General features: G+C 42.0%; 2 protein-coding genes across 4 annotated transcripts in view; one reads left to right on the top strand and one right to left on the bottom strand.

The window, feature by feature from the left end:
- Positions 1–1,777: 1,777 nt before the first annotated feature.
- Positions 1,778–21,072, bottom strand: PRPF38A (pre-mRNA processing factor 38A). Of its 3 annotated transcripts, none has more exons than XM_081087145.1 (10): positions 20,750–21,072; positions 14,278–14,437; positions 12,866–12,987; positions 10,869–10,954; positions 5,849–5,959; positions 4,108–4,220; positions 3,476–3,502; positions 3,260–3,357; positions 2,731–2,779; positions 1,778–2,168 (listed from the first exon to the last, which is right to left on the bottom strand). In XM_081087145.1, exons 1-10 carry the CDS (start codon positions 20,877–20,879, stop codon positions 2,126–2,128), a joined length of 939 nt encoding a protein of 312 aa, XP_080943271.1. In that variant the 5' UTR covers positions 20,880–21,072; the 3' UTR covers positions 1,778–2,125. The 3 variants fall into 3 exon arrangements, with proteins under 3 accessions (XP_080943271.1, XP_080943272.1, XP_080943273.1); XM_081087146.1 differs by having other exon boundaries at positions 14,278–14,339; positions 20,750–20,908; XM_081087147.1 differs by lacking the exon at positions 20,750–21,072 and adding an exon at positions 16,860–16,984.
- A 341-nt stretch (positions 21,073–21,413) lies between these two features.
- The window catches only part of ORC1 (origin recognition complex subunit 1), a 31,498-nt gene continuing 25,854 nt past the window's right edge, over positions 21,414–27,057 (top strand). The window contains exon 1 of the mRNA XM_081087122.1: positions 21,414–21,533. The gene's annotated coding sequence lies outside the window, so the exon portion shown is untranslated. The remainder of the gene's footprint in view (positions 21,534–27,057) is intronic.

Genomic DNA, 27,057 nt, shown 5'->3' on the forward strand with positions numbered 1-27,057 from the left:
CCCATAGGTTATTTAGCCAAAAGACATTTCTTTCTGCTTAGATCACAAGAAATAACTCTAGGACTCTCTAACAGATGTAAACAGAGGTGCTTATATTTAATTTTTAAAGACAGTCATATATAGTTGTATGATAAACCAAAATAGCTCTCTGATGGACAACTCTTACTAGCTGAAGTATCTTCAAAAGAAGAATCACTGAAGAATTTGAAATCATGAAAATGATGCCCAAATCTTTAATATTGCTGCAATAATCCTTCAGTTCAATAGCAAGCAATAGATTGTGAATCCTATGACCAAATATGGCTTTCCAAGAAACTGGATCCATCCTGTGAGGCAGTTGGTATTCACAATTCTTGCTGGGACCAGAGCTGCAGAAGTCATTCAATCACTTTTCCATTTTTTTTTTTTTAAATATATTTTATTGATTTTTTACAGAGAGGAAGGGAGAGAGATAGAGAGCTAGAAACATCGATGAGAGAGAAACATCGATCAGCCGCCTCCTGCACATCCCCCACCGGGGATGTGCCCGCAACCCAGGTACATGCCCTTGACCGGAATCGAACCTGGGACCTCTCAGTCCGCAGGCCGACGCTCTATCCACTGAGCCAAACCGGTTTCGGCACTTTTCCATTTTTAAAGGAGGAAAGGTAAGTACAGGTAAATGGAACTTTTCTAGCAAAGATCCCAACATCCTCTCCTCTTGATTATCAATGCCCATGAACATTTTTGTTGTTTGTTGTTAATCCTCACCAGATGATGTTTTTTCCCCCTATTGCTTTTTTCGGAGGGAAACATAAGTGCTAAAGAGACACATGGATTGGATGCCTCATGGATGCATCCAGACTGGAGTGGAGAGTGAACCTGCAACCCAAGTACATGCCCTTAATGAAATTGAACCCATGACCCTTTGCTTTAACCATTAAGGCACACCGGCCAGGGACCCCATGAACATTTTTCAGTCATTCTGCTTCTGTGTCCTCTTCTAATTATTCTTTCTGAATGATTCATTGCCGTTTTCAACCCATGACTGCACTTCTTCTTCTCAGCAGTGCTGTTGCCTATGATTCTATTATTGGCGTTTCCTACACATACAAACACTCCTGGGGCACTCTATTTAATTCTGCACATCCACAATTATCCAAACATTGTCAATTCAAGGCTAGCTCACTATGTTCAACTCCAGTTCCTAGTTCCAACTTTCTGGGCTTTGCCTAGACATACTATAGTTGTCTAAAGTTAAACTGATTGAATCATTTTCACTACAACTTCCACTACCTGCCCCTGTAAATCCTGGTCTCTTCCTGCTATATTTTCTGGCTTTGTGAATGGCACTATTGTCCAACAATTCAGGTCAAAACCCTGAGTGACATTACCTTTTCAATCTTGTTGCCCTACTGCTACTGACTAGACTTGGATAATGTCAATTCTTGTAGAATAAAGGCTGAGCATCTTAACCTGGAATTCAAGGCTTGTGGAAGGAGAAACAATATATAAGAATGCTGTATAAAAGGTGTTAAATTTTACTGTTTGTTGAACTGTTCAGTGCAACTGGATTAAATGATCCAGAAGAAGCCTTGCATTGCATTATTTTCTTACAAAACTGCTATTAATCAGTTAGTTCTCATGCTTATTATCACTTGCTACTGCTGGGGGGGCGGGGGGTGGGGAAGCATTAATGTTTTACTGACTTGAACTTTGAGTATAACAGCAGCAGCACAAATCTTAGGGTTCTCAAAACAGTTCCAATCAGGGAGTAAACTAAAAATGAAACCACAGAAAGATGGAATGTTAAATTTAATAACAAAAGGATCACTAGGCCGCCATATCCTCTCCTTGTCATACATACCCTCCACTTCCCAAATCCTCAGTGTTTGTTGTACAAGGGATCAAAAGCAGCCCTTGGGGAGCATTATCCCTCAAATATGGTTTAGGACTCAAAAAGAGATACAAAACTAAGTAGCTCTTTCATTACCAAAAAAAAAAGTGGAGAGACTTTCAGGTTAAAAAACAAAAACACCCTAAAATAGTCTTATAGCTGCCGTGGGAGTAGATCTTAGTCCTTCCACATAGAGAGATGACTTCATATTTGCAGGAGGCTCTTTGGACTAAACCTAAACTGAGTCCATTACTCATTTCCTCTCCGGCTCTTCTTGTGGCTTTTCTTAGATCTGAAATGGCAACACATACACATTATTAAATTTAACAGCTGTTCAAGGAGCTGGGCAAGGACTTTTGAGAAAAACGGGTATGGTGACACTGATGGGAACAGAGGTGACACAATATTCATTAAATGGCCTGGTGTTTTATGTCTCAGAGTAACACAATGAGTCTAGCTAGCATTACTGTCCAAAATTTACTACTGAGGAAATGACCTCTGAGAGATTAAGAATGAATGTTAACAGTGTATAGCATATAGACATTTCTATTTAAAGCTTATCAAATGAAAGTGACTTGTCCATTGTCACTCTGTTAAAAGTGTTAAAAGTTGGGGTTAAGCCCAGGCCTCCTGAGACCAAAGCTCATACCCCTATCACCTACAAGGAAAAACAAAACATAAACATATAATTCTAGTAATTCTCAGTACAACAGGCCAATTTTCTCCTGTAATGAAGGAGAATTCCTAAATATCCCCATCAAAACAAAATTTCAGGTCAAATTTAATTGTGATTGGGGCTTTAATTTCTGAATGAAGAGTGAAATTCTCAAGTCAAAACAGAGGTCAATCCATACCTTTCAGGGGATTTTGAGTGGCTCCTGTGTCTATGACTACGGTGATGACCTGGAAAAGAATAGGCCAATAATGAATGAGATTCTACCCTCCTATTCCTCCAATGTCATTTTTACCTCCCCCAAAACCTCCCACTGGCTTAATACTTTTTTGGTCTATGCTAGGGACTTCTCTGTTGGATAGCACCTCTCTGAATTGGTGTGTGTATGGTGGTGAGGAGAAATGAATCCATTTCATATGCATCCAGGGCTTTATGGCTCATTACACAAACATCATATTGAGTATTTATTTACCACTACTCTATTAAGTCCTAGTCCTAACATTTCAGATGATGAAAAAACTGAGGCTCCTCCTCTTAACAGCAAAGCCTGTAAATGAGAGTCAAGATGTCAACTCTTAATTTTTAAATTCTAAGTCCATTTCCTTTTCTTCTAAGCAATAACACAAGCACTACAGTATTGCAAGAGGTTAACTGTTCCTATTACATTTCTCTGTTAATACAACCAATAGCAAAAGGCCCAAATGTTATACCTGGGGACTTGGAGCGGGATCTGTGCCGTCTATCTCGGGACCTGCTGCGGTGACGTCTTGGACTCTTGCTCCGATGCCTCTCTCGGCGAGGGGAAGGGCTGTGGAAATGACTGGTCAGACTCCCATATCTGCCTGACAATTTAATCACAAAAACAGTATCCCCTCCATCCCCTTCCCCCAATTCCTATCCTTCATTACAAAAACCCAAAGGCCTACCTCCTCCTTTTTGGAGACCGACTCCGCCTATACGGAAAGAAAACAGATGAAGAAGAGCCTTAGTAGGTAGGTGCCTTGAATGTTGTAGACTGCAAAATATTGCCCCAATTTTTAACCCATCTCTTTTGTCATGTAACTTTTAGCACCCTCCCACTCCAAGTGACTTGCTTTGGCCAATGGGATATTTACAGAGGTGATACAAGCGTATAGTGGAAAGAAACTTGCATGATTGGGCTTGTTTGCTCTTGAATTCTGCCATTACCATGAGAACGTGCCTAACCTAGCCTAGAATGTGACATACATAGAGAAGAGATGAATTGCCCAGTCATCCTAGCTAACTAAGGCCATCTTGTATTGGCCAACAGACTACAAATCAGGTGAGTGAACATAACATATTAAAAAAACCTGCCTGTCCAAGCCCAGCTTATTATTACTGACTGCAGACTTCTGAACTTAAATAAATGGTTATATTGTCTGCCACTGAGGTTTTGTGGGTGGTTATTTTCCAGCAACTAACACATTGGGCAAGCACACATTCTCCATAGACTGGCATCTTTCCTTCTCTGAAGTCCAAACCTTGACTCTACAGTGCTTAAAATCTCCCTGGAAAAGGCAAATGACTAGGGCCTTACCTTCTGGGAGACCGGCTCCTACTTCTCCTGTAGCGCAGTGTGGGAGAGCGGCGAGGCTTGTCCAAGTCTCGGTAGCTTCTCCGGCGGTGATCAGGTGATGGTACTCTCTCCAACTGTAAAAGAGATAAATGCGATAGATGGATCGGTGATGAGCACAGGCTTATAGAGAGCCATTTAGAAATACTTGCTACACTCCCCTCCCTATCCTGTCCCAAATTCTACTTTTAAGTGATGTCTTTATTTCAGAGAGGGAGGAGAGAGATAAAAATATCAATGACGAACATCAATGATGAGAATCATGCTTCCTGCATTCCCTCCACTGGGGATCGAGCCTGAAACCTTGGCATGTACTTCAACTGGGAATCAAACTGTGACCTCCTGGTTCACAGGTCGACACTCAAACACTGAACCACACCAGCTGGGCTACCTTCAAGTGATTTTAAAAACAGTAATTTGAAAAACATGGAGGGATAACTCTGAGGAGGAAAAAACTCCAATTAAAAAAAACTTTCCAATAATTCCATTATTGTGCTAGAGTTGGTACCATTCTGGGACTTACTGAGAGTAGTGAGATATAACTAATCATGTTTATCTCCTTAAGAAGTTGAATTTCCGATGCAAAAGAAGACATAGATGTAAAATCATTAAGGTTAAGTACAAACTCACGGTGTACTTTAATCTTAAAAAAAAAATTTCCTCTAGCTCAGCCAACTACAAAAGCCTAGTTTGTTACACTGCCCAAACCCAGAGCAATAACCACGTAGAATACCCAAGTTATGGTATCTAAATATTATGTCTCAGTAAATGGAACCAAAGACTCCTTGGAAAACGGCTAATTCCAGGTTGGGGGCAGAAGCTAGTAAAAGATGACTAGAACATATCGTCATATCAGAAAGCAAGGGGCTGAGACTACTATGATTATATCAAACTCACAAGTCAAGTTGAAGGACTGCACTGTCCAAAGATGGGACATTGTAAGCATCAAGAGGGACAGTAATGTTTCAAAGCATAAAACAATGCTTAAATCCATGAGTTTACAATGCTACCAAGAACGTTCATCTTGGAAGGCTATTCTAGAATCAACTCATTTTAAAAACACAAATGAAATGTTAAGATGCTTCAAGGTAGTTGGTGGGGGGCAAATGGGTAGAGATGTAGAGGAAACAAACTGGCTATGAGTTGATCACCATTGAAGCTAGGCTGATGGGTAAAATGAAGTACAATCTCTCCGCTTTGGTATATGATTAAGATTTCCCATTTAAAAAAAGGCCTACTTTTGGTTCACTCACCAGCGAAAAGCACCTCAGTTTTACATGGCTTTGAATTCGTGAATGATTGTGCTTCCTTCTACACTCAACTTTAAGGGAGCCTGATGGCTCAGAGTTACACTTCCATTTGTAATGTCTCAGACTCCATGAGCCAGTATTTCTTGTATGTTCGGCTAACCTTTTTCCATATGTATATTCTTTCTTGAATTTTAATCACAAATGTTTTAGATCCTTCTTTTTTAACTTACCATAAGCATATCCACATTATACAGAGAAAACTGGGATTATGTAATTTGCACAAGATTATACTACTATAAAAAGCAGAGCTGAGATATGAACCAATGTCTAACTCTAAAGCCCATATTCTTATTGACTAAATACTGCATTTTTTGGTTAAAAAAAGTTAAAAACAACAAAACATCATTTCCATTCCCTGTAACTATCCTTCACCCTTAAGCTCCCAGGTACCTGACCTTCTCATCCTCTTCTTCCTCTTCCTCACTGGACTCGACATCATCCATGTCCTCTTCTAGAGCGCTAACCCGAGGCTCCAATTGCTCAGCTTCCTCTAGCACATAGCGTTTCTACAGAAAACACAATGAGTGTTAGTGGACCTTGATATCTATGTCCAGAAGCCCCAACACTGGGCTCCTGAGATTGATTTCAGAGACATCCTTGACAGTTTAAAATGTTCATAAGGTGTTTAACATACCTGAAATCTATGTAATCTTTAAATTCCCCTGTAAACAGATACAAAGCTGAAGGGACATCTCCATTTCCTGTTGGTTATATTTTCTGTGACCTTATACTCCAAGGTTACTGGGATAGCAATCAAGATAGGGATAGCCTCAAATAAAAAAATGTGGACTTCATATATAAGGGCCATAAGTTCACGGCTGAAAGTTCTGCCAGAAGTGGCTCAGATCAGAATCTACCTCAACTGATCCACTGAGGCTCAGCCCAGTTTGGAAGCTGAAGAGTGTATCGGGTCTTGCTTTAGAATAGCACCAATTCTCTCTAAAACCCAAGGTTCAGAGAGCTGTCTAGAGCAGGGGTCCTCAAACTTTTTAAACGGGGCCAGTTCACTGTCCCTCAGACCGTTGGAGGGCCAGACTATAGTTTTAAAAAAAAACAACTATGAACAAATTCCTATGCACACTGCACATATCTTATTTTGAAGTAAAAAAACAAAACAGGAACAAATACAATATTTGTATTTGCATGTGGCCCGCGGGCCGTAGTTTGAGAACCCCTGGTCTAGAGTCATGCATTTTTAACATGGCACAGGAAATAAACAATCTGGTTCCATTTTCTTCAGAGATGTGGCTTGTCAGTAAGGATCTGAGAGGCAAAGGTGAGTTCAAAAGTGCTAAATGGACTGGCTGGGTCATAAGATCCCTTACCATTTCCAGGTGCCAGGTACACAAAGAATGTTGGATAGCCCTAAAATAAATAGTAACATTTGTTTGTTACTTAACTCTCATTCATCCCTAAAAACATTCTATAAAAGTTGGTAGAAATGAGACAGAGAAAGATGCCACTCGGTGAAGTCAATCCATCAGAAAAATGCTGTCCACTCAGGATCACCATAGTTTGGGATCTAGGATCACATCAGATAGGGTATCCAGAATCCCTAATGCTCACCAGACTTGGCAGTGAATAAAGTCAATATATAATCCATAGTATTTGTGTTTGATGAAATTAGAATTCATTCCACAGAAGTTCCTTGCCAATGTCAGGGCACATCAGAAACTAAACTGATCTATGGGTTGCTTACTAAGAACAGAATCAGAGCAAGAGGGTCACTTCTTAAAGGTCACTTAATCCAAGACATGTAAAAGGCCCACACTAGAACACACCTCTGCTGACATAACATGTACCTGTCAAATTTCAATTTCTCAGGCTTGTTTTGTAGTCTTCTAGACTCCATGCAGACCACCTCAATTCAGTAAGTTTGCTTCAAGCTGACTGGGCTTTGGAACCCTTAGCTAAACCCTGACTGCAATTCTAAGTATTTCATTTCTTGCAGTATTTCTAAAAATAACAATAGCAGACAATATGATAATAATAACTAATGTAATCCATAATGTGTAAGAGAATTGGGTCCTAAAAGCCAGTTTTCAGACTTGAAATCTCATTCTCTTCACCACATGGCCTATAGTATCCATCCAGTAAGGAACAGGAGAGAGACACTCATTGAGCAATAAAAGGAAATAAACTATTAATACATGTAACAACATAGATGAATTTAAAAACGATTATGCTGGGGAGAGGACAGACAAAAATTAGAATGTACTGTACTAATTCCAAAATGCAACTAATCTATCATGACAAGTAGCATATATATCAGTGGTTGAATGGGGTGGGAGGGCGGGATTACAAAGAAGGAAACTTTTGGGTGTGATGGATATGTTCACTATTCTTAATTGTGATGACAGTTTCAAGAGCATATACACATATGTCAAAACTTGCCAAACTGTATACTTAAAGTATATGTAGTTTATGTCAATTATATCTTAATAAAGCCATTTAAAAGAAAGCCTTTGCTCAAATGAAATCTCACTCTCAAGCCCAATATGTTACTTAGAGAAAAAGGTGCTGCTCTGGTTGGCAAATGTAAGGCTGTCTCCTCTTATTCCTTCCAGTAGCCTTAAAATAGTCCCAAGGGGCAGACCACTAGTTAATCTAATTTTTTATTTTATAGATGGGGAAATAAAACCAGGTCCCACAGCAAGTCAGTTGTAATAATAACCCAGAAACTTAGGTCTCCTAATTCCCTGTTCAGTCATCTCTCTACTCTCTCTTTAGAAATCTCCATTCCCTTTCTCTTTTTTTTTTTGTCTTAAAATTTTTTTAATTAAATCTTTATTGTTCAGATTATTACAGTTGTTCCTCTTTTTCCACCCCCATAACTCCCCTCCACCCAGTTCCCACCCCATCCTCCGCCATCACTCCCCACCCACTGTCCTCATCCATAGGTGCAATTTTTGACCAGTCTCTTCCTGCACCCCCCACACACTTCCCCCCCAAGAATAGTCAGTCCATTCCCTTTCTATGCCCCTGATTCTATTATAATCACCAGTTCATTCTGTTCATCAGATTATTTATTCACTTCATTTTCAGATTCACTTGTTGACAGATGTGTATTTTTTGTTCATGATTTGTATCTTTACCTTTTTCTTCTTCCTCTTCTTAAAGGATACCTTCAGCATTCCATAGAATACTGGTTTGGTGGTGATGAACTACTTTAGCTCTTTATTGTCTGTGAAGCTCTTTATCTGACCTTTAATTCTGATTGATAGCTTTGCTGGATAAAGTAATCTTGGTTGTAGGTTCTTGGCATTCATCACTTTGAATATTTCTTGCCACTCCCTTCTGGCCTGCAAAGTTTCTGTTGAGAAATCAGCTGACAGTCGTATGGGTGCTCCCTTGTAGGTAACTGAGTTTCTTTCTCTTGCTGCATTTAGGATTTTCTCTTTGTCTTTTGCTCTTGGCATTTTAATTATGATGTGTCTTGGTGTGGTCCTCTTTGGATTCCTTTTGTTTGGGGTTCTCTGCGCTTCCTGGACCTGTAAGTCTATTTCTTTCACCAGGTGGGGGAAGTTTTCTGTCATTATTTCTTCAAAAAGGTTTTCAATATCTTGCTCTCTTCTTCTGGCACCCCTATAATTCTGATTTTGGTATGCTTGAAGCTGTCCCAGAGGCTCCTTACACTATCTTCGTATTTTTGGATTCTTTTTTCATTTTGCTTTTCCAGTTGGGTATTTTTTGCTTCTTCGTATTTGAAATCTTTGACTTGATTCTTGAGATCCTCTAGTCTGCTATTGGGAGTCTGTATAATATCCTCCATTTCAGTCAGTGAATGCTTAATTTCTAGTTGGTCCTTTATCATAACCTCAAGGGTCTGACTAGATTTCTTGAGGATCTCACTACATTTATTGGCGGTCTCACCAGTCTTTTTGAGGGTCTTACTAAATTTATCGGCGGCTTCTAGAAAGTTCTTGAAAAACCTTAAAAATGTGGTTTTGAACTCTATATCCAGTAGTTTGCTTTCCTCCATTTCTGTCATTTGTGTCCTGTTTCTTTGTCTCCGCATTTTTTTATGCTTCGCTGTGTCTACAGAGTGGCTTTTTTGTGCTAGGTGTCCTCTAGGGCCCAGTGGTTCAGCCTCCCCAATTACCTAAGGAGGACATTCTTGGTGCACCCCTTTGTGGTCTTTGTGCACAGTCTTGATGTAGTTAAGCCTTGATTGTTGTAGGTAACACTGAGAGGAATTTACCTCCAGGACAATTGGCTGTGAGAATCAGCTGTGTCTACAGTGGGAGAACTTCTATGCTAAAGACACCCTTCTGGGGCAAGACTTGCTTCAGTGGGGCTTTGGTGCTCACTGAGTCTGCCCCCTGAGTGTGTCCTTTATGGGTCTGAGGAGCTGCAAACTGGATGGTCCCACTCTGACCACTGGTCACACTGGCTCCTGGATCTCTAGGGAGGTGCTAATCTAGCCTCTGCCTGAGGCTATCCAGCCAAAGCCTCCATGCAAGGCTTGGGCGGAGCCAGTCCCATGGGATCAACAGGGCGGGGTTAGCAGTTATGGCTGCCCTCAGAGGCCCCGCTTCTCAGTGTCCCAGCAATTGCTGCAAGCACCTCCAAGAGAAAGCTGCCCTCGAGTTCCAACCAATGCCAGACAGTCCTGCTTCTCCCGTATGAGTCTGGATCCCCAGAGACTCGCCCGGAACTGGAGCTCAGAGCCTAAGACTCCTTCCCGATCGAAAAAGACAACCGTGCCCTCAGCAGCCAGTCCACTCTGGGTGCGCCTCTGTACCTTAGTATTTTACTACCGCACTGCACCTCCTCTGAGTCTCGGTATGCTTTTCTCTTTCCTTCTAGTTGTAGAATTTCCACTCAGCCAGCCTTCCTGTGGTTCTGGATGATGTCCGTTCCATCTTTTAGTTGTAGTTTTGAAGTGGTTGTGCGAGGCAGCAAACTCTGGTGTTTACCTATGCCGCCATCTTGGTTTCCCAGAAATTTTCATTCCCTTTCTCTTTAGCTACCTACTATATATGTTTTCCCTTTGTATTTTTAACAGTTTTAAAATCATACTCTGTAAAAGCTGTTCCTGAGAGGTATTTCATGGATAATCATTTATCTCTGGGAAAGGGAGACAGGATGATTACAGTGCTATTTTAGGGATTAAAGTCTGCTCTTACTCCTGACCCTCCTTTTATTTGTTTAGTATCCTGAATTCTTATATGAAGGTGAATTTGAAAAAAGCTGCTCACAAATTTTAAAAATCTACCCTAGCTACAGTGTCCTTGACATAACATTTTAAAGAACAAAGTCTTTTTGTGTTAATCACCTTTAAAGCCCTACCCTTTAAATTATCTGCTTTCCTCTCACCTCCAATCTGCTATGTTTTACACAGACATGTAGACTACTTATTTGGGGGGTTAAGTTTGGGGGGAGTGACTCACATATGAGACTTTTATCTCTTACCTGTAGCCGGGGCAGAATGATATCACAGACTCTCTCACTGTGTAGTAGTTCATCAATGAACTCATCTACGTGCATCAGTTCAAACTCTAATAAAAGAAAAATCATAAGCTCAACAATTTGGAAATAAATTTAGGTAGCCAAAAAGTAAGTGTGAATTCTTGCAGCTTCCTTTTCACTAGTGAAGCTATTATGCTGTGGCAATTATACAGAAGGGAGTACTGTTAAAGTTGGGCTTAAACTAAGCCCTTCGAAGCTTTCACCACCTACCTTCATTCAACTCACATTTATTGAGACCATCTATGTGCCAGGCCTTATTTAGGAGTTGGGGATAAAAGGATAAATGAAGCTGTCCCAATTAGCAGGAGACAAAAGCAAAAGCAAGCACAAATAGTTGTGAATTGCACAGGGGTAATGTTCTTGAATAGATCATATAACTAAAGTGTAATTTCTGAATATAGAATGCATCTTATATGGTAAATGAAAAAATTTCAGAATTTCTATAGTAAACATTACTTTAGTTCATTAGTTCACAACCACGGGTGATTTTACCCCCCATTTCTAGGGTGGGGAGTGCTACTGGCTTCTAATGAGTGGAGGCCAGGGGTACTGTTAAATATCCTACAATGCACAGCACAGCTCCCTACAAAGAATTATATGGCCCAAATTGCCAATAGATTGAGAAACCCTATATTACTTTAGTTAACATAATCCTATATAATAAAACCCTAATATGCAAATTGGCCAAATGACAGAACGACTGGTTGCTATGATGTGCAATGGCCACCAGGGGGCAGATGCTCAACACAGGAGCTGTCCCCTGGTGGTCAGTGTGCTCCCACAGAGGGAGCGCCGCTCAGCCAGAAGCTGGGCTCACAGTTTGTGAGCGCAGCGGTGGTGGCGGGAGCCTCTCCCGCCTCTGCTGTGGGTGGTAAGAAGCAAGGGGTCCCGGAGTGCGAGAGGGATGTCTGACTGCCATCCTCATCGGGCCTAAGCCGGCAGGTGGACAACCCCCAAGGGGTCCCAGACTGCGAGAGGGTGCAGACCAGACTGAGGGACACCCCTCCCCAGTGCACAATTTTCATGCACCAGGTCTCTAGTATAATCATAAGTAATTCCATAATGGTCATGGCCATGTCCCTCTTGTTCACCATGTTATTTCCAGTACGTAGCAAACAATAACATGATGAACAAGATGGGGGCCATGGCCATTATGACTTGGCACTTAATATGTATTTAGTCAATAAATGAATTAGTAAGTTAACAAAAGTTTAAAGTATAATTTCAAATTCTTAACCTTCTACAGCTTAATGATACATGTAGACCGGAAAGGCAAAAAAAAAAGTTACCAATTTTTTACTACACTAAATGAGAAAAGGTTTTGATTGCACTAACCCACTTTACCACTAAAAGTGTCTCTGTAAGAGGCATTGCGCTGCACCTCTTGGATATACTTACTTTTTTCAGTGGGACTCTTACATAAGTATGAGTAAGTACACTTAGTCTATATACTATAGTGTGAAGTATAGTGCTAGAGAGGCCAGCAGAAAGAACTGTGAAGATGTAACATGGAAAACTAATTTTGGGAGGTTTGGGGAAGGCTTTTATGGTGGTCATTCTAGAGCTAAATCTTATGGGATGGAGCGCACACACGTGGAGGGAGCATGTGATGCAAGGCTGGGATTAAAATAAGCTGCAGTCAGGTGCTCACTTCAGCAGCACATATACTAAAATTGGAACACTACAGAGAAGATTAGCATAGCCCCTGCACAAGGATGGCACATAAATTGATGAAGCATTACATCTTATATAAAAAAAAAGATGCAGTCAGAAAGGTGGGCAGATAGGGCAGGCTGGTTAAGGCCAACAGGAGGCTAATAGTCTAATGAAGGAGATAAAGGGGAACACTCACAATGTATGCAACTATGTGAGGGCAGAGATATTGGTGAAATAAAAACTGGCTCAGGAATGAAGGTTCAATCACATGGTACCATACTTACCTCCATTTCGGTTCTGGCTCTTAATTTTTCTATAATCATTGTACAGAGGCTCCAAGTATTTGTAGCAATCAATTGCAGTACCTGTAAGTCTCATATAAAGTGCTCCCAACATGCGTACATACCTGACAGATAAATGACAGTGAAACAATAGTTACTAAAAAGTTCTAAAAGATTCTAAAAGTTCATCCTGAAAAGTTCCTGTGTATTACAACTGGCTTTTCTTATGACAGTATTGGATAAACAAGTTATTTTTCTTTGGCAAATGAGAAAGCTGCAATTTTAGAGGCAGCACGGGGCAGTAGGAAGAGCTAAAATATGGAGTGCTGAGTTCAAGTTCCCATTCTACCACTTATTAGTTGTGGGAATTTGGGATGTGTTGTTAAACTTTCAGAGTCTATTATATCACCTGCAAAATTAAGATAAAACCTATTTACCTCATAGATAAATAGTATAATGAGTTACTAAATTTAACAACAGAAAGCGTAAGATATATTTACTAACAAGAACTAATACACATAGACATGAATATATAAATTGTTGCTAGGCAGCAAAATGCTGATTCAGGAAGAATTTCAAAATCATCTGGGTTCAAATTCTGGTTCCATTACTTACTTTGTTATTTGCTTTCTCAATTCTTGTAAAATGCAAAAGATAGCACCTAATTTGCTGGTGTGGTATATGACGAAATACAGGTACAATACTAAGCATAGCATACAGCACATAGTAAGTACCTAATAAAAGTTATCTATTTTCTAGCTGTTAATGTTTTGTAAGATTCTTTACTTTTCCCTTTCTTTTATATTCAACTATCCATCAAATCTCCACTTAAATAATATGGTAGCAAAGAATCTGCAGCCAGCTTTGCCTCTTTTTACTGGTCTGTGAACTATTACTATGTATGTCTCTTGTCTGTGAGCTCCTTGAGAATAGATAATAAAATAAGAGCAGCTCACATTTTGGGATGTTTACTATGCAACAAACACTGTGCAGTGAAATTTGTAGCACTATCTTCTGTAACCCTCACATCTATCCTGAATTGATTTTCTGTCACCATTTTACAAGTAAAGAAAGTAAAGTTTAGAAATTAAGTACTTTTCTAAGGTCAGAGTTAGTAAGTAACAGAGTCTGGACATGAACCTATATCTAACACCAAAGTCTTCCCTCTTATCTTCCACAGCATGTTTTCTTTACCCCTGAGCATCAGTGATTTTGTGAAATACTTTTTCTGGGGAAAAGTTACCAATGCTGGAAAAGTAAAGAAGATCAATCAAAACAGACAAAAATACAAATTTAAGAGTTCGAAAGCAAAATCCTAAAGTGGGACTCTGAGATACGTTATCACTCCTCTTAACCAAAAGCAAATTCTGGACTACTGAAATTGAAGCTTTTATATTAGTCAACATTTTACTCACTTGAAATCTTCATTTTTTATAAACTCAACAATGATATCCTTCTCTGGTTGAATCTGAAGCATCTTCAAGGTCAAACACAGAAAGGGAGTTGGCTTTATGTTGCCACCATAGACGCCACCAACAAACCTTAACTCCATGGCTTTATCAACTACAAGTTCAGCTAAAACAAACAAACAAAAAAAACAACACACAAAACAGTGGCATCTCAGACATATTAGGGCTTAGCTTTTCCCGATTTGAAGAGAAGTTAGTTCAAGGTTTGGCCCTCCTGAATACTCATCAACAGTTTAATATTAGGATAACAAATGTGCATTCAATAGTAATAATAATAGGTGATGATCATAGCAGCTAACATACACTGATGAATTACTATATACCAGGCTATTAGCTAAGCATTTCATTTAATTTTCACAACAAACCATGAGTTTAAGTTCTAGCTTAAGAACCTAAGAAAGGTTAAGTGACTTGCTCAAGGTCCACAGCCAGAAAGTAGCAAGGCCTGGATTTAAATCTAAGCTGTCTAACTTCAGAGTCCACGCATGTCACCATCATGTTAGGGGGAAAATTCGGAGTCAATAGTGAGATGTAGGAATGTCCAACCCTGTAGATAATTTTATGAAAGTTTATCTGAGCCAAACTGATGATATGCCAGGAAGCAAGATCTCAGCTCTGGAGAATGACAGTTTTGAATTTCTTTTTTTTTTTTTAAATATGTTTTATTGATTTTTTACAGAGAGGAAGGGAGAGGGATAGAGAGTTAGAAACCTCAGTGAGAGAGAAACATCAATCAGCTACTTCATGCACACCCCCTACTGGGGATGTGCCTGGAACCAAGGTACATGCCCTTGACTGGAATCGAACCTGGGACCCTTGAGTTGGCAGGCTGACGCTCTATCCACTGAGCCAAACTGGTTAGGGCTGCATTTCTTTTTTTCTTTTTTTTTACAAGTTTATAGCTTTTATTTTGAAATTTCAGCCTGTGACAAATATAGAAACAAAAATATAAAACTTACCCATCCAGATAGCTACCTCCCTGTCCAATAGACATGTTCTCAATTGATTTGAGCCAAAATAGACAAGTAGGCAAACAGAAAACTCTAACAAACCAGATGAAGATATGCCGGAACCATTAATCTCTTTTTTTTTCCAACTCAATTTTGTTTTATTGCTTAAAGTATTACAAAAAGTATTACATGTCTCCTTTTTTCCCCCCCTTGACATTCCCCCGGTTTCCCCTACCCCCCAGTGTCTTGTGTCCATTGGTTATGCTTATATGCATGCATACAAGTCCTTCGGTTGATCTCTTATCCCCCCGCTCCCGCCCCCCATGCATTTCTCTTTATACAGTGGAATTAAGAAGAGAACTAAGATTACATGATAGGATAGTTAACAAAATTACGAGCTCCCAAAAAAGGATTACTCTGACATTTCAAAGGTGTGTTAACCTAGTTGCACAAGAACAAAGGGCAGGGCTTAAGGCAAAGTTAAACCTTTTACTAAAAAAGTTACAGGGGCATGACTACCCACAATGACTTGCCCAGTTCAGACTTTATGATCAGATCACCTTAGAGATAATGGACTAATTCAGGTGAGAGGGTGTCCAAATGCATGTTAAGAAATTGACAAATTAGTTTACCTGTTTTTACTTATGTAGACATTTGTATAATGAAAAACTTAATTTCATCAAAAATTTTTCAAAACAAAATTTTTTTTCTATTGTATTACTGTGATTTTAAATGTATACTGGATAGGTCTAGTTATCAGTCTACATGAGCAAACAAATGCACACAGCTGGGTTGCGGCTTAGCACTCAGAACATCAGCCTGCAGGCATTAACACTACTACAAAAAGTCACACTACAGGCAACAGAACCAATTACCACTCAAGATATGGTGTGATCATGTGCTCATCATTCCCTGAACATTGCTTACCAGAGGTGAATCTTCAATTTAAATATGGAGACTACAGTTGTAGATGTCATATTTATTTGTCACTGATATTACTACAGTGTTTATTTCTAATATATGGCCTAGTCACTAAAATGTGTTAAAACTAACAGTGAATGCCCAGCTGGTGTGGCTCAGTGGTTGAAAGTTGACCTTTGAACCAGATCATGGTTTGATTCTCAGTCAGGGCACAGGCCCGGGTTGTGGGCTCAATACCCAGTAGGGGCTGTGCAGTAGGCAGCTGATCAATGATTCTCTCTCATCGTTGATGTTTCTGTCCCTCTCCCTACCTCTCTGAAATCAATAAAAATATATTTTATTTTAAATAAATCTTTATTGTTCAGATTATTACAGTTGTTCCTCTTTTTTCTCCCCATAACTCCCCTCCACCGAGTTCCCACCCCACCCTCTGCCCTTACCTGCCCCCACTGTCCTCATCCATAGGTGTCCGATTTTTGTCCAGTCTCTTCCCCCACCCCCCACACTCCTATCCCCCCTGAGAATTGTCAGTCCACTCCCTTTCTATGCCCCTGATTCTATTATATTCACCAGTTTACTCTGTTCATGATTTTTATTCACTTGATTTTTAGATTCACTTGTTGATATGTAATTGTTGTTCATAATTTTTATCTTTACCTTTTTTCTTCTTCTTTCTCTTCTTAAAGAATACCTTTCAGCATTTCATATAATACTGGTTTGGTGGTGATGAACTCCTTTAGCTTTTTCTTATCAGTGAAGCTCTTTATCTGGCCTTTACTTCTGAATGATAGTTTTGCTGGATAAAGTAGTCTTGGTTGTAGGTTCTTGGTATTCATCACTTTGAATATTTCTTGCCACTCCCTTCTGGCCTGCAAAGTTTCTGTTGAGAAATCAGCTGACAGTCGTATGGGTACTCCCTTGTAAGTAACTGACTTTTTTTCTCTTGCTGCTTTTAAGATTCTCTCTTTGTCTTTTGCCCTTGGCATTTTAATTATGTTGTGTCTTGGTGTGGTCCTCTTTGGATTCCTTTTGTTTGGTGTTCTCTGCGCTTCCTGGACTTGTAAGTCTATTTCTTTCACCAGGTAGGGGAAGTTTTCCGTCATCATTTCTTCAAATAGGTTTTCAATATCTTGCTCTCTCTCTTCTTCTAGCACCCCTATAATTCGGATGTTGGTACGCTTGGAGCTGTCCCAGAGGCTCCTTACACTATCTTCGTATTTTTGGATTCTTTTTTCATTTTGCTTTTCCGGTTGGTTATTTTTTGCTTCTTCATATTTCAAATCTTTGACTTGATTCTTGGGATCCTCTTGTCTGCTGTTGGATCTCTGTATATTATTCTTTATTTCAGTCAGTGTATGCTTAATTTCTAGTTGGTCCTTTTTCATATCCTCGAGGGTCTCACTAAATTTATCGGCGGTTTCTAGAAAATTCTTGAAAAACCTTATAACCGTAGTTTTGAACTCTATATCCAGTCGTTTGCTTCCCTCCATTTCTGTTCTTTGTGACCTGTTTCTTTGTCTCCGCATTTTGGCTGCTTCCGTGTGTTGATAGAGTGGCTTTGTGTGCTAGGTGTCCTATAGGGCCCAATGGCTCAGCCTCCCCAATTACCTGAGGTGGACACTCTTGGTGCACCCCTTTGTGGGCTGTGTGCACAGTCTTATTGTAGTTAAACCTTGATTGTTGTTGGTATCACTGGGAGGAACTGACCTCCAGGCCAATTGGCTGTGAGAATCAGCTGTGTCTACAGTCAGAGAACTTCTGTGCTGAAGACACTCTTCTGGGGCAAGACTTGCTTCAGTGGGGCTTTGGTGCTCACTGAGTCTGCCCCCTGAGTGTGTCCCTTATGGATCTGAGGAGTTGTAATCTGGATGGTCCCACTCTGACCACTAGGTACACGGGCTCTTGGATCTCTAAGGAGGTGCTAATTTAGCCTCTGCCTGAGGCTACCCAGCAGGAGCTTCAGAGAGATCTACAGATTCCTCTTCCTTGTTTGGGGTTTGGAGGTGCTCAGATGATGCCCAGCTGTGAAGCAATGCAAGCTGCTGTGGGGCCTTGAGCCTTCTTATGGATGATCCGGTTCTCTCTAACCCAGCTGCAGTTTGTTAGGTAATTTTAGATTTCAAAGGGCCAGAGGGAATCAACAGGGCAGAGCAAACAGCTATGGCTGCTCCTCAGTCCTGCCGTAGGAGGCCCCCGGGTCTCAGTGTCCTGAATCGCTGCAGGCACGATTGTCTTTGAGACAAGCTGCCCTCGAGAAAGCCACCCTCGAGTTCCGACCGATTCCAGACAGTCCAGTTTCTCCCCGTATGAGTCTGGGTCCCCAGAGAGTCAGGGCTGTAGGGAGCTTGAGACTCCCTCCCGATTGAAAAAGACACTGGCATCCTCTGTTGCCAGCCCTTTCCTCACGTGCTCGAGCCTCCGTACCTCTGCACTTTACTTCTGCACCTCCTGAGTCTCAGTGTGCTTTTCTCTTTCCTTCTAGTTGTAGAATTTCCACTCAGCCAGCCTTCCTGTGGTTCTGGGTGATGTCTGTTTTGTCTTTAGTTGTAGTTTTTTTTGTTTTGTTTTTAAATATATTTTATTGATTTTTTACAGAGAGGAAGGGAGAGAGATAGAGAGTTAGAAACATCGATGAGAGAGAAACATCGATCAGCTGCCTCCTGCACATCTCCCACTGGGGATATGCCCGCAACCCAGGTACATGCCCTTGACCGGAATCGAACCTGGGACCTTTCAGTCCACAGGCCGACGCTCTATCCACTGAGCCAAACTGGTTTTGGCCTTTAGTTGTAGTTCTGAAGTGGTTGTGCTAGGTAGCAATTTCAGGTGTTTACCAATGCCGCCATCTTGGTTTCGCCCAATAAAAATATATTTTTAAAAACCCACAGTACAGGAGATTAAAAATGGCAGCAGAGTAAGTGGATGTTACACAGACAGGTTCCCAGGAACAAACTGGAATTACAACTAAAACACACAAAAAACATACTGAATAATCAACTGAAGGCTAGCTAGAGAGAACCCTGATAACCAAGGATGGAAAGTGGAGACCTCATAGAGACTGGAAGGAAGGGCAGAGACGTGAAAGGGTTGGCCAGGCTCCCACAGACAGTAGCTAAATTTCCGGAGAGATATCTCAGCTGTGGGGGGTTGCCACTGAGAACTCGGGTCTAATTCCCAAAGCTGGACTATCCAGCAGAGAGCACCAGAACTGAGAAAGGTGCCCATATAACATCTGGCTGTGAAAAGCAGCAGGGCTGCTGTCTGCCAGGGAGAGATGGCTGAAAATGCAGGCACCTTCTTAAAGGGCCAACACACAAAATTTCGTGCATAGCCACTCACCTCGTGCTCCAGCAAAGGGAGGGCAGAGAGGACTGGAGCTGTGTGAGCAGAAGACAGGGTTGGGGGATCTGGGGTTAGAGTTCAGAAGGCAGCCAGCCCGGTTTCATATAATTCCCTCACGCTGTGGAGGTCATCTTTCTCTGGTAGTCCTTTGCTATCCAGGCAGTTTTGCTTGGGGGTAAGACAGTTGACCTTAGCGGAGTAGAATTTCTGAGGCCCATTAAGAGACTGAGAATAACAATTAGCCTCCAGGCAGAAGCAATTGCCCCACCCTGTTGGAAAACCTCTTGCCCCACCTGTGGATGATTGCCTGAGGGCTACTTAAGAGGAATCCAATCAATCTGCAGGCAGAGGTGGGTCTCTGGAGGCTTTGCCTGATCTAATTGGTCAGAAACAGGGTTTGACATTGTCCTGCACTAGAGATTGAGAGGTTTAGCAGATCTACCTAATACACAAACAGGCAGCCAAAATGGGGAGATAAAAACAACACCACAGTGAATAACAACAAAAAAAGAACCTGTTAATTTAATTATAACCAAATCTTGGTTAAAAGCATGTTAAAATTAACAGGGTGTTGATTTTCACAGGACATATAAACTGGAAATTTTGTCCGTTAAATCGAGGTCGGAAAAATCGAGGGTTTACTGTACTTCCTGTCACTGAACATGTCAGATTCATTACAGAGCCCCCTTTTCATTCACAAAAGACACAAAACACAGTAACAACTCTTCAACAGCTACATAACAGAATAAACCTCATCTACAAAATGGGGATAACCTTCCAAAGTTTGTCAAAATCAAACACTAGCTGTGTGAACTAGGGCAAGTCACTTCACCTCTCTCTGAGCCTGTGAGTTCAAATTTAAATAATAAAGTTTAAGGCCCGTAGTGAGAATCAAGCCTGACATAGCAAATAATAAATGTTAGCTACCAAAAAAGAAAAGACTTTCGGGTCTGCAACCCAGCAAGTTATCATTAAACATGGAACAACTCAAAGAACCCAACTGACACACCCTTCGGAATAAGACCCCGTCGTCTCCGAGCCCAAAGCCTAAGAACAAGACTAGGCACAGAGTAGGGCCTACTCTGTAGGCGCTCAGGTTTTCTAAATGAGAGTCCCTTCCAGTCCCCCCACCTCCAGGCTCTCTAGTCCTACCGGTGCCCAGTCGGAACCGGGCCACAAAGTGGGGTCGGCGCGCTTCCACTCACCCGTAAGGCCAAAGCACTCCTCTTTCCAGTACTTGGACTCATAGATTCGAGTCCGAATGATCTTCTCCACCAGATACTGCGGGTTGGTGCCGTGAATGCTGTGGGCATCCTTCACCGTGCGGTTCGCCATTTTAGAACGCTTTCAGTTCTATTTCCGTCGGGTCCTTTAGTGCGTCATATCCCGGTTAAAAACACACACAAAACAGATACGAAGAAAGATGGAGGAAGTCTCCTTTAAATAGCTCACGTTACCAGCTTGAAATCGGAAATGCTGCAGCGTAGGGAACTTCCTGCTCCGATAGAATCAAGAACGGCCGCTGCACGTAGGCGTGCCTACGTCATGCGTCTTCTCTTAGGTAGGCGGGACAGAAGTGGGCGGGACTCCGGGTTAGGTAGGCGGGACAGAAGTGGGCGGGACTCCGGGTTAGGTAGGCGGGACAGAAGCGGGGCGGGACTCCGGGTTAGGTAGGCGGGACAGAAGTGGGCGGGACTCCGGGTTAGGTAGGCGGGACAGAAGTGGGCGGGACTCCGGGTTAGGTAGGCGGGACAGAAGCGGGGCGGGACTCCGGGTTAGGTAGGCGGGACAGAAGTGGGCGGGACTCCGGGTTAGGTAGGCGGGACAGAAGGGAGGGCGGGCTGGTGACGCAACTAGGAGACAGCCTCGGGGCGGGGCTTCGACGTTCGGCGCGAAAATTTCTCTTCACCTTCATTCCATCGCTAGTGAGGGTCCCGTTTCCGCTGCCCGCGCGGCCCCTTGGCTGCTAGAGGAGTCCAGCTGGTGCAGGTGAGCGTTACTGCAGCTCCACGAGCTCCTGCTGCAGGGACGGTGGGACGTGGAGGACTTGCTCCTCACTTCAGGAAGGTGCGGCCCGCGGTGCGTGTGGCGGCCCGCGGGCTGGAGGGGGACTGAGCCGCGGGGACTGAGGAAGTTGTTCTCTGTCGACTCGGCCATTGATTAATTCAGCAGATACTTACTAAGCGACTGCTGAGTGCCAGGCATCGTCCTAAGCCCGTTAGGAGCGTCCCTTCCGCACATCCCGGTTGCTGAACACTTTGTGCCCCGCGCGGTGGCTGCGCGTTGGCGGTGGGAAAGCCGGAAGCCCGCAGAGCAGCGTGAGCGCTCCTGCCCGCGGGGTCCGGAGGCTCTGGGTGCTGATCTCAGCCGTCCCTGCGGTCTGCATCGCTCCGGTGAAGCAGCGCGCCCTTTCTCCTTGGAGCCATGGTTTAGCAGCACCATAGGGGGCGGGGGAATAGCAGCAGAAATTGTTATCCCATTTTACGGAGGTAGCAGGTGCTCCTAGAGAGAGACTTGTCTAGGTTGCCCCCCCCCCCCCCCGTCGTGCTGCGCTTACTACCTCTTCTGCTTCCCGTAATCTTACCCTAGAACCGAAGGGCCTTCTGTCTTGACAGCTGGGAAAAGCACTGGACTTAGAGGCACGAGATAGATTCTTTTTTTTTTTTCTTATTTTATTGATTTTTTACAGAGAGGAAGGGAGAGAGATAGAGAGTTAGAAACATCGATGAGAGAGAAACATCGATCAGCTGCCTCCTGCACATCTCCTACTGGGGATATGCCTGCAACCCAGGTACATGCCCTTGACTAGAATCGAACCTGGGACCTTTCAGTCCGCAGGCCGACGCTCTATCCACTGAGCCAAACCGGTTTCGGCACGAGATAGATTCTTATCCTGGTTTACCGTCTGTGAAAGTGCAATGATTAAATATGCCAGTTTTCTATTTCTGTGGTCTGCAGAAATGGGATCCCTTCCCTGCTGTAAGGGGTACTTGTGAATGCCATTGGCAGTTTCTGATGTGAGAACATGGTGTGCCAAGTTCCTCTGCAACAATCCTAACCACAGCAGAGGGCAGTACGTGGACTTTCTAAGGTTTATGAATTATCTGAAATTGAGTGCAAAATTTTGTGTGAATTGTATGTGAGTTTCATAAGATCAAATTAGTGAAAAACAATAATAACAACAACACAGCCCTGACCGGTTTGGCTCAGTGGATAGAGCGTCGGCCTGCGGACTGAAGGGTCCCAGGTTCAATTCCGGTCAAGGGCATGTACCTCGGTTGGGGGCACATCCCCAGTGGGGGGTGTGCAGGAGGCAGCTGATCGATGTTTCTCTCTCATGGATGTTTCTAACTCTCTATCCCTCTCCCTTCCTCTCTGTAAAAAAATCAATAAAATATATATATAAAAAAATAGCAACAACAAAAGAGAACCACTGTCCTTACAAATAGAACAAGGAGTTAGGAAGTGAGCGAGTGGATTTACCATTTTGCATTCTCCCCTTTAATCCTCAGTAATCCTAGAACACTGCCTGGCACACAGTGGGCAGTTAATACATATTGGTTGAATAAAAGGAAGGTTCTGTTACTATTCCATTTTATGGATAAGGAAACCAAGGCCCATTTGGCCTCTCAGTCAGAGTCTGGGAAGCCTGACTTATTGTAATAAGCACATCAGAAGTAAGCTCTCGGAGGCATATATTTAACATTGTTCACTTGCACATACAGTGAAGTGGTTAAGAACAGTCACTAGAATCCAGCCGCTCAGGGTTTGAATTAAGCTGTGCCATCCTGTATAACAGTGGGACAAGTTACTGTTTTGAAGCAATAATAGCATCTATCACTCAGCAAATATTTATTATTAAGAGCCTTCTGTGCAGTTGGTACTATGTACTAACATTGTTCTAGGATTATTGTGAGGATTGAGATAAATATATGAAGAGTTTTGGCTCCGCCGTCTGTCATATTAGCTCAGTAAATATCTGCTATCATTTTTACTGCAGCTCCATCTGTTTTCCTTGGGTGTGACCCCTGGACTGGGTGGTGTGTATGTTCCAAATTTCTGCTATCTGTAACACTGAGAGTCTGTGGTGGGTACCTTCTAGAAGCCAAAGCCTTTGCTAGGCCAAGTCTGGCCGCTCGTTTTATTTATCCCATTTATCACCCTTCTGTGGAATCTCTCTGTTGATGGTGGTTGAGATGAAATGCTGGGTCAAGGGTAAGAAAGTGAGGTAATGGCTCAGAAGCCTGGCATCTATGATGTCCTTATGCTACCTCTTCAGGACTCCTGCTTAATTTTTTGAACTTTTCATTGAAAAATAGCATACATACAGAAAAATGCAGAAATCATGAATGTGCAGCTCAATGAGTTTTTATTGTTTGAATATAGATATTTAAAAATATGTTTATTGATTTCAGAGAGGAAGAGAGAGAGAGAGAGAGAGAAACATCAATGATAAGAGAGAATAATCTATTGATTGCCTCCGTCACAGCCCATACTGGGGATGAAGCCCTGACTGGGAATCAAACCATGACCTGGTTCATAGGTCGATGCTCAACCACTGAGCCTCACCTGCCAGGCTGAATATATTTTTATTTTATAATCTCTTTCACCTAATCAGCGAATTTTAGAAATAACATGTCAGTAGGTTTTCTTAGGGAACATGCCCATGTAATCAGCATCTAGAATCTAGATGATCTAGATCAGTGGTTCTCAACCTTCCTAATGCCTCGATATTGTTGGCACTGCCAGGGTTCAAAAAGTCCCACTTCGGGCGTCCATTTATGCCGGGGTTCATGTCGCAGCATCAAGAAGGGTTCAGAAATCTGGAAAAGGGGCTGCGCGTAGATGACATAGAAATCCAGAGACTAATAAAGAGTCCGGAGACGAGATATAATTTTGAAAGGCATTGGGGGTCAGACTGAAGAGAGTCCCTCCTTGTCTAGGACCCTTGCTTTTATTAACACAATTTGTCCTAAGGCAAGGTGGAGATAATACACTTCAATGGGTAAGGTTTCAAAGGGTACAGAGTCCATTGTCAGTTTGGGGGGAATAGCCTACAGCTGTTCAGGTGTTTGGCCAGTAGGAGGCAATGACATGTAGATTAAGATGCCCTTTAACTGGCAGCCACGATCAGTTTACTATTCAGGTTTGGGGAAATGCCGTTAGCCGTTCCCAACAGATGACTACATGTATGACTCAACCCTGTTGAGTCCCCAAGTCTCATCAACCTTTTGATGAAACTCTTGAAATTATGACATGCTGGAATTGGTCTACAGCACCTCTACCCTTTAATACAGTTCCTCATGTTGTGGTGACCCCCAACCATAAAATTATTTTCGTTGCTACTTCATAACTGTAATTTTGCTACTGTTATGAATCGTAATGTTAATATCTGATATGCAGGATATATTTTCATTGTTACAAATTGAACATAATTAAAGCATAGTGATTAATCACAAAAACGATATGTAATGATATATTCAATATGTGTTTTCTGATGGTCTTGGCAACCCCTATGAAAGGGTCGTTTGACCCCCAAAGGGGTCACGACCCACAGGTTGAGAACCGCTGATCTAGATGATCTAGATTCTAGATCAAGAAACAACATGACCAGCATCCCTGAAAAACCCTTTCATGCTCCCTAGGTTACCTTCTAATCAGACTCCGAACACTATAGATTACTTTTACCTGTTTTTGAATGCTATATAAGTGGACTAAATTTAGTATGCATTCTTTTGGCATCTGACTTCTTTAGTTCATTGTTATTTTGTGAGGTTTTCCCCACTTTGTGCTTGGCTTAATTTCAGTGCTTTATAATGCTGCTGTGAACATTCTGGCTCATGTATTTTGATGATAGGTATGTTTTTCTGTTGGGTAAGTTGTATTGGAATTGTTGGGTCATAGGAAACGCATACGTTTAGCTTTAGTAGATACCGCCAATTTTCCAAAGTGGTTTTGCCAATTCACATGCCCTCCAGCAGTGTATGAATTCTGGCTGCTCCACATCCTTACCACACTTGGTATTGCCCTAATCATTTTCACATATTCATTTGTTCATTCACTTGTTATGTGCCAAGTCCAAAGGATGCAGTGATGAGCAAGAGAGACAAGGCCCCAAGATCTCTGCTCTTTTGTAAGACAGCATTCGGATATGGGAAACACTACATAAGAAAGTAATATCATGGCTATTGCTTTGATAATAGGGTGGTGTCATGGATCGTGAACCTGAGGGGCAGTATGAGGGACAGGGGTGGGCAACTTTCCATTGTGTATTAGTGAAGGCCTCTGAGGAAGTCTCACTGGAGCTAAGACTTGAGCCATCCCTATAAAGATTTTCAGGAAGAGTCTGAGTGCACTAATAGCTTTGGTCTGTTTGAGGTTTGGAAAAGCAGGCCTGGAGCAGTGATAGACCCAGGCGAGGCAGGTTATGTCCAGGCCCACGGAGCCTTCTTTCCTATACCCTCCGACTGCTGAGCCGAGGGTGCATCGCCCACACTGTACACATATATGCCTATACAGTAGTCCCCCTTATCTGCAACTTCACTTTCCAACGTTTCAGTCACCTCCTTTAACTGTGGTCTGAAAATATTAAATGGAAAACTCCAGAAATACAAATTTATGTTTTGAATTGCACATGGTACTTAGTAGTGTAGTGAAATCTTGCACTCTTCTGCCCAGGACTGAATCACCCTTTGTCCAGCGTATCCAGGCTATATGGGCTACCCACCTATTAGCTGGCTCAGTTATCAGATTGATTATCAGATATTTTGAAAGAGAGAAAGGCCACATTCACATAAGTTATACTACAGTATATTATTATAATTGTTTTATTATTGTTGTTAATTTCTTATGGTGCCTAATTTATGAGTTAAACTATATCATACGTATGTAAATATAGGAAAGAACAGTATATATGTATAGGGTTGGGTATCCACGGTTTCAGGCATCCACTGGGGATCTTCAAACATCCTCTGAGGATAAGGGGAACTACTGTACTTGGGCTCATTGAACATAGCTAATGATCTAGAAAAGGAATGTTAAATTTTATCTTGACTTGGTTTTGAAGGATACCTACTTTAGTCAGCTAAAATATTGCCTGGATTTAAGAGTTGAGAGTATGGATTTGATGCCTTAACTAGACATGATTAAGTACCTTATTGGTATGGAAATGATCTACTCTATGCCAAGTTTTTGTTTGAAACATGAGATCATTGTGACAGTGTAACCAAATATCATAGTCAAAATGACAGATCAGGCCATTAGATTATTTAAGAGTTGTAGAGCCCAGGCCAGTGTGGCTCAGTTGGTTGAGTGTCTCCCCATGCACTAGGCGGTCGCTAGTTTGATTCCTGGTCCAGGTTGCAGGCTCAAACCCCAGTAGGAAACATGCAGGAGGCAGCCAATCAGTGGTAATATACTATTCTAATTCTGTTGTTTTCAACATAGACTGCAGTTATTGGTCCTGCTATCAGTCATTTGGAGTAATTTTGTCAGACTGCATTAAAAATTTTTT

The sequence above is a fragment of the Myotis nattereri genome (assembly GCF_964212035.1).
Source record: "Myotis nattereri genome assembly, chromosome: 3".
NCBI classification, from domain to species: Eukaryota; Metazoa; Chordata; class Mammalia; order Chiroptera; family Vespertilionidae; genus Myotis; species Myotis nattereri.